General features: G+C 39.3%; 1 protein-coding gene across 1 annotated transcript; it reads left to right on the forward strand.

Moving 5' to 3' along the window:
* The first annotated feature begins 2748 nt into the window (after positions 1-2748).
* On the forward strand, positions 2749-3597 carry PPP1R2C (PPP1R2C family member C). The gene has a single exon (XM_007521121.2). It carries the CDS (start codon positions 2839-2841, stop codon positions 3445-3447), a length of 609 nt encoding a protein of 202 aa, XP_007521183.1. The 5' UTR covers positions 2749-2838; the 3' UTR covers positions 3448-3597.
* The last annotated feature ends 4341 nt before the right edge of the window (positions 3598-7938 follow it).

Here is a 7938-nt window from a genome sequence, read left to right on the forward strand (position 1 = left end):
CCTAAATTCTACACATGGTATCTTTTTCCATGTGACTATTTGGGCAAATTGTAACTGTTGTAAAGTCTTTGTAGCCCATTTTTCATCATGCCCATGTTTCAGACTTCTAATTTCTTTCCAGCAATCATTCACCATTGATTTAATAATTATAATTCTCTAATACCATTGTGTTCTAGGAACTGTGTCATATTGTAAAAACACAAAACTGAGACCATGGTGTCCAAAATACACACCTTTCTTTATTAGATTTTATCCTGGGTTCTACACAGAAAAAGAATATAATAGAAACCATGAAAACATGAAATATCTATTTGCCTTGGAGTCAAGAACAACCCCCACCAGAGGAGCAATGATTTAGATGAAATCCCAACAGCCCTGTGGAAAGAACCTAGAAAATGATTCTGGGACAGATGGGAAAATAATCTTCTAAAGTCAAAAGTTCACAAAGCTGAAAGTGGGCTGGGGAGACTTCAGAGAAATACTTGAGCAAAGCATAGTCCTGCGGTTAAAAGAAAATTGAGTAGTTAATTAATATGAGAGGGGGAAAATCAATTGTATGTCTCAAAGTTTCTCAAAACACAAACTGAATCCTTTTAATATATAGGCTGTGTATTTGATATGCGGACTCTCCCAAAAGCCTAAACCAAGTAGATTAGAAGCATCCAATAGCACAGCTATATTCAAGATACTGGATACTGTACAGCAAACCATAACAAAAGGACTTTTCAAACTTAACCCAATTACCAAATAATGTGATGATAACATTAACTATCGATTGTCTTTTTGAACCCTAAGACAGCAGGAACCTCACATCTCCACTATAGAGCCCCTACTTCCCCCAGTCCTGGAACCCTTGGATAGGGCCCACTTTCCCATATGCCTCTCCCAATCCATACCAAATAATATTGCATTCGCCGATCACAACCTAACCAACGCAACGATTGCCACCTCAACATGCTTCACCTCAGACTGTGTCCAGAGACTTCACGTGTGGAATGACAACCCTTCAGCTTCATTACTCGGGTGAGACCTTTCCTTTTATAGTACACTCTAATTTCATCTCAGGTGGTTCACTTTCTAACTAAGTCCCATAACCTAGATATACACCAGTCTTTATGAGAGAGAGCTTATGTTCACACGTATCCATAAACTACTGCAAAATATATACCTGAAAGCAGAAGTACACTAGAGTTTGCAGTGAGTACCGCCCTAACACTTCCTCTCCACTATTCCAAGCTTTGGGTCCATGATTGCTCAACAAATTGTTTGGCTTCGTATGTTAACTCTCTTTTCAATCACCAGGTTCCAGATGCCACCAGGATGCTGGCCAGGCTTCCCTGGATTGAAGACCCCACCAATGTGTCCTGGAGCTCAGCTTCCCCAGAGACACACCCTGCTAGGGAAAGAGAGAGGCAGACTGGGAGTATGGACCGACCAGTCAACGCCCATGTTCAGCGGGGAAGCAATTACAGAAGCCAGACCTTCTACCTTCTGCAACCCTCAAAGACCCTGGGTCCATGCTCCCAGAGGGCTAGAGAATGGGAAAGCTATCATGGGAGGGGGTGGGTTATGGAGATTGGGTGGTGGGAATTGTGTGGAGTTGTACCCCTCCTACCTTATGGTTTTGTTAATTAATCCTTTCTTAAATAAAAAAAAAAAAAGAAAGTTCGAACCCCGGCTCCCCACCTGCAGGGGAGTCCCTTCACAGGCGGTGAAGCAGGTCTGCAGGTGTCTATCTTTCTCTCCTCCTCTCTGTCTTCCCCTCCTCTCTCCATTTCTCTCTGTCCTATCTAACAAGGACAACAACAATAATAACTACAACAATAAAACAACAAGGGCAACAAAAGGGAAAAAATAAATATAAAAAATTTGAAAAAAGAAAGAAAGAAAATTGATAGCAATTAGTGGTTTGAAAAGGAGATGTGAGGGACCCGGTGGTCCTGGTTGAGCGCACATGTGGCAATGCGCAAGGACTCGGGTTTGAGGTCCCAGCCCCCACCTGCAGGGGGAAAGCTTTGCAAGTGGTGAAGCAGTGTTGCAGGTGTCTCTCTGTCTCTCTCCCATCTCTACCACCCCCTTCCCTCTCGATTTTTGAATGTTTCTATCCAATAAATAAATTAAGATAATATATTTTTTAAAGGAAATGTGAGAATATTTAATAGGTATTTTAAGAACACCCTTACTAGAAGTTGAAAAAGAGATCAGAAGGCAGCAGGAGGCTACTCACTTCAAAGGCATTAACAAGAAACAGTGGTGCAACAAGGTGGTTGGTTGGTGACAGAAGAGACAGACTTGGAGTCTCTTGAAATATTTGAAATATTTAGTTTAGTACCAAGAGCTGGACTGGAAAGTGAACAACGTGATGTCACGTGGTGTGTGAGTGTGTGTGTGTGTGTGTGTGTGTGTGTGTTGGTATGGAAGGAGTTCTGGATGACTACAGGAGTGAAAATCTTCTAGTTTATGTCCCCAACATTTCCAACCAAAATAGTAAGTGATCAGCAGTACAAAATACATTTAATGTAGCCTCACTTTACACAGAAAGGTTATATAGAAATTCAGAAAACATTGGGCAACCTGTGGGTATTTCCTGTATTAACTACATTAAAAGTGATAGCAGCTTGGGCTGGCCTTGAGGCGGTGACGTTGGCTGTGACGGTGACGTTGGCTGTGACGGTAGCAGTCATTGTGGTGTAGTTAGTGACGTTCTTTGTGACACACCAGGTCCCCACCTTGAAGCAGCTTGCTTGTTGGAAAGGTTGCTCAAATCAGATAGCACTGCAGGTAGTTTCAACTCGGAGCCGGTGGGGCTCAACTCTCTAAGCCCCACCCTCCCCAAATATGGCGGCCAACAGCACTTCCCAAAGAACCATCAAGGGAATTCTGAAGAACAAATGCTCCTCGTCTTCTTCAGCGGAGGGCACCGCCCAGCAGTCCCGAGGGGCTACCCAGGGTGTTCAGAGAAAAAAATCCCAGAAGTGGGACGAGTCAAACATCCTGGCAACCTACCGCCCAACTTACAGAGACTACGACTTAATGAAAGTAAATGAACCCAGCACTCCCCACCTCAGAGTTAAAGAGACGGCGAGTGACATAGAATCAAAAGAAGCCACAACATCAGAATTTTTAACTGGGTTCATGAAATTAGCCACCAGTGAAATCTGGGACTCCGATGTTCAGATGAAGGGGCAAGAGAGCTATGGGGCTGACAACAGCAATATGCTCAAAAAACAAGAGAAGCAGCGACAGTTTGAACTGAAAAGAAAACTTCACTACAACGAAGGCCTGAACATCAGTTTAGCCAGACAATTAATTTCCGAAGATCTTCAAAGCGAGGCAATAGAGGATGAAAACGAAGAAAGATTACAAGCTGAGAATAAAGAAAGAGCTACAGGAGAATCAAATGAAGACCTCGCCTGTGATGTTCAAACCCACTCAAGGGATGCATAGAGAACTTTTGTTCACCGCAACAATTGTTTGTCTAATACAAACTCTGTTACTGCAGTACACAGCTCCTTGTTCTGTAGACCTCTTGAGTCGTGTTAAATGCTTATCAGTTAAACAGCAATTCAAGATTAAATGGTAAACTTAAAAAATAATACATAAATGTCTCTCTGATATTTTTGCGCCTGCTACTTGACCACATCCTGACAGCAGTTCAAAAACAGGTTACTTTTATAAATATTTTAATATTTGTTTATATTTTAAATATTTAAATATTTTATAAATATTATATAGTTTTTATGTTAAAGACTAAAGATAGTCTAATTTATATCCATGTTTATATGTGCTCATTTTTATAGTACCTGCCTTACCTCGAATCTTTTGTTTGCTCATTCCTTTTGCATAACAATTCTTTATTGATTTTATTATGTATTATTATACTGTTATGATGAATAGTCAAGATATTATGAACTTTTCTCAAATATTCTTTCATTTATTGCTATAATATTTCTATGTCAACCATTATCACTTATTCAATCATGTAATAGACAGAAAAATAGATTAAATAGCAGAAGTGCTATAGTTAGGAAATATAATTCAACTGCATAATTTCTCCATTTATATAGTTTTTTGGTTTACAACTTGCTAAAGAACTAAACTATTATTAGATTTTTATTTGTTTGTTTGTTTGACCTAATTAGCTTTTAGAAAACTGAGTTGCTTTTTAATGATAGAACCTTATACAACAAGTAACATGATTATGGTTTTTTAATGTACAGGGAGAAGAATAAGCCCTGAGGTTTTGTGTGTGTTTCATTAGTTTTAACTTAAGTTTTTTTAACTGAGTATTTGTAGATTAACATATTTTGAATAATAGAAAAATTCTAAGTACCCTTTACCTCCAACTACATTGTTTAACTATCACACAGTATCACAGTCAGGTTATTGGCACTGAATCAGAAACAGGCTATTCCTTCACCACAGAGATCCCTCATGTTATCCTTTTATAACCACATCTGTTCTCCATTTCTATAATTGTGTAATTTCAAGAATGTTACATAAGTAGAAGCACATAGTATGTATTCTTTGGGGATACACCGCAGTTTGTTTAGCCATTCACTCATTCAGGAACATCTGAACTGGTTCCAGGTTTGTGTATCATAAGAAATAACCTGCAGTGAACATTCATGCAAAGATTTTTGTGTAAATATGAATTTTTGGGCTGCTGAGATAAATGCCTAAAGGTATAATTACTGGCCTACATGACAGTTGTAGTTTCTTACTGAATCTCAGAATGACTGTGCCATTTTATACACACATCAGCAATGTGTGAACATTCTAGTTTCCCTGTACCATCAGAAGCACTTGTGCTGTCACGTTTTATGTATTTCATTTTGTTTGTTTTGCCACCAAGTTTATTGCTGGTTTTAGGTTCCTTCATGACTCCACTGTTCCAGGTGTTCATTTATTTTTCTTTCTTGGTTTTTATCATTTATTTATTATAGTAGAGAGTGATAGAGATCAAGAGAGAAAAGGAGAGACTAAGAGCAAAGGAGAGCACTGTTCCACTGTTCTTGAAGCTACCCCCTGCAGGTGGAGACCTAGGACTCAAACCCCAACTCCTTACACATGTTCTACTGGGTGAGTCACCACCTCACCCCTGTCATTTTAAAATATACTGATGTCTTACATTTCACTAAGGACTGATGGTGTTGACCGTCTCACCGAATTTCTCCATCATATTTTGTGAAAAGTCCTTTTCATTTTCCTGTTTGTTTCAACTAAGGAATTTTGTGAATTCTTCAATTTTCAGATCTTTTCTCATAAAGTTTATCTTTTCATTTCAGAAAGCAAATGTCAACTTTTAATGGGTTCAATTAATAGATTTTTTTCCCCCTTTCACTCATGATGCTGTTAGTACTTTAGTCAAATATTAAGTTGTTGGGAAACTCAGGATGCATTGTTACGTAGAAAAAAGTGCGTCATAAGGGAGGGGATGGGGTGGGGCTGTGGAGGGGTGGGGCCAGAGAGGTGGGGGTGGTGGGGTGAGCCTGAAAGGTGTGAGGGCGTTGCCATAGGTGACATGGCCAGAAAGGGGTGGGGCCCAGAGGGCGGGGCCTAAGAGGGCTTGGAGGAGGGCGCCACTGACAGGCTGGAGAGGGGCCAGAAAAAATAATTAAAAGAAAATTTAAAAGATAATAAAAAAGAAAGAAAAAAAAGTCATAACTTCACTGATAACCCAATATAAATCAGAAAGATTTTTTTTTTCGAAACATGATTTTCTAACAAAGTGACATGATATTAGACATTAGAAAAAATGGGCATTTTATATATAATTTTTAAATTATCTTTATTTATTGGATAGAGACAGCCAGAAATTGAGATCAGGAAAAGAGACAGAGAGGGAAAGAGAGACAGAAACACCTGCAGACCTGCTTCACCACTCGCAAAACTTTCCCTCCTGCAGGTGGGAACCGGGGGCTCAAACCTGAGTCCTTGGTCACTGTAACATGTGCACTTAACCAGATACTCTACCACCCAGCCCCAAGAAAACAGACTTTTATTATGTAAGTCATTATTATTTTTTTTTGCGTAAAAAATCTGGGAGTGTTCAACTCCAATTTCAACTGTTTATTAATATCACTTCCTTTCCTTAGTTCCACTGATGTCACCATTACATCATTTTTCATTATGAAATTCAACAAGGCTGACTTCTTCAAACATGGCACATATAGTGTTATAAACTGATGAACAAATAGGAGTGACTTCCCCTTGAAGATTAAAGTCTGGTTTCTCTGTAAACTTTGAAATTATCTACATTTTTCTGTGGTTTCCCCCTAAACTTTGAAATTGGTTACATTTTTCTCTGTACACTATGAGAACAATGATTGTCAAGAACTACTAAATTAGTTCCCTGAAATTGCAACTTGTGATTTTATAAACACTGAACTGAAAAGATCTTAATATTTTCAGTTAAAGTTTTTTTTTCTTTGTGTGCAAGTATTTTGGAGATGCAATGTAAATGAAGAACATGGTATAAAGTATTGACTGAGAAAAGAATGGAAGGAGGGGGTGCTGGGCAGGGGCGCACCAAGTTAGGCATAGACATTACCATGTTCAAGGCCCCAGGTTTGAGCCCCAGCTCCTCATCTGCATGGGGGACATTTCATGTACAATGAAGCAGGTCTGCAGGTATCTCTTTCTCCTCTTTTTCTCCCTCTTCTCTCAATTTCTCTCTGTTCTATCCAATAAAATAGAAAGGAAAAAAAATAAAAGGAAAAAATTGCTGTCGAGAGTGGTGGATTCATCATGCCCCATGGGCCCCAGCGATAGCCCTGATGCAAAAAAAAAAAAGAGAAAAAAATGGACCAGAATTTAATATGGGAGTATTATAAAAAGAAAAGGAGAGGATATATAATCCAGAAGCAAAGACTTAGGAAGGGAAGGGGGTAAAAACTGAGAAAAATTATAGATGATTAGACTCAGTATTTTTGTTTGTTTGTTTGTTTTTGCCACCAGGGTTACTGCCAGGGCTCTGTGCCTACATCATTCCACCATTCCCTGTGATTTTTTTTCTTTTTTGACAGAAGGTGAAAGTGAGAGAGAGAAGGAGAGATCCAGCAGCACTGCCCCACGGCTTGTGGGCTTGTGTAGATTTCCCATGCTGGTGCTCCCATGTGGTGACTGAGGGCTAGATCCTGGGTCTTTCTACACGGCAAACTGAGACCTATCTCTTCGCTCTCAAGTTCAACAACTTAAAGTTATGACTGATTCTTAGTGAATCATTCAATCTCTCTCTCTATACACACACACACACACACACACACATATATATTTATATATTAGAAAGATGACACAAAAATTCTTAGGAAGAAATGATGAAGAAAAGGAGCTGAAAAGGAGCTGACTCGGCTGGGAATATGGATTGACCTACCACCGCCCATGTCCAGTGAAGAAACATTTACAGAAACCAGAGCTTCTACCTTCTGCACCCCACAGTGATCTTGGGTCCTTATTCTCAGAAGGATAAAGAATAGGGATGCTATCAAGGGAGAGGATTGGATAGAGAGCTCTGAGGGTAGGCACTGTGTGGAAATATATCCCTCTTATCCTATAGTCTTGTCCATTTCCATTTTATAAATACAAATTAAAAAAAGAAAGAAAGAAAAGGGGCTGTCTCTTTTCCACACAACCAAATACTACTACCACCACTAATTAAATAATTGTCATTGACTGAGCCTAATGCAGTGCATCACTATACTTGGGTTTCAAAATCATTTCCCCAATTATGCCAGCAAGTCTATTGTTTTCCCCATTTTAGAGATGAAGAAACATAAAATCTATAGAGGGAAGTAAGTGGAATCAGTATTCAAACCCAGGTCTGTCTGGCTTACACATAGCCTTTTTCCCACTAAAACTCACTCTGTTCCAGTCCTGTTGGGAACTGAAAGTCATCGTTACTCCCTTCTAATCATAAAAACTTATCTTGACAGTTCA

Source organism: Erinaceus europaeus, chromosome X (assembly GCF_950295315.1).
Source record: "Erinaceus europaeus chromosome X, mEriEur2.1, whole genome shotgun sequence".
Taxonomy (NCBI): domain Eukaryota; kingdom Metazoa; phylum Chordata; class Mammalia; order Eulipotyphla; family Erinaceidae; genus Erinaceus; species Erinaceus europaeus.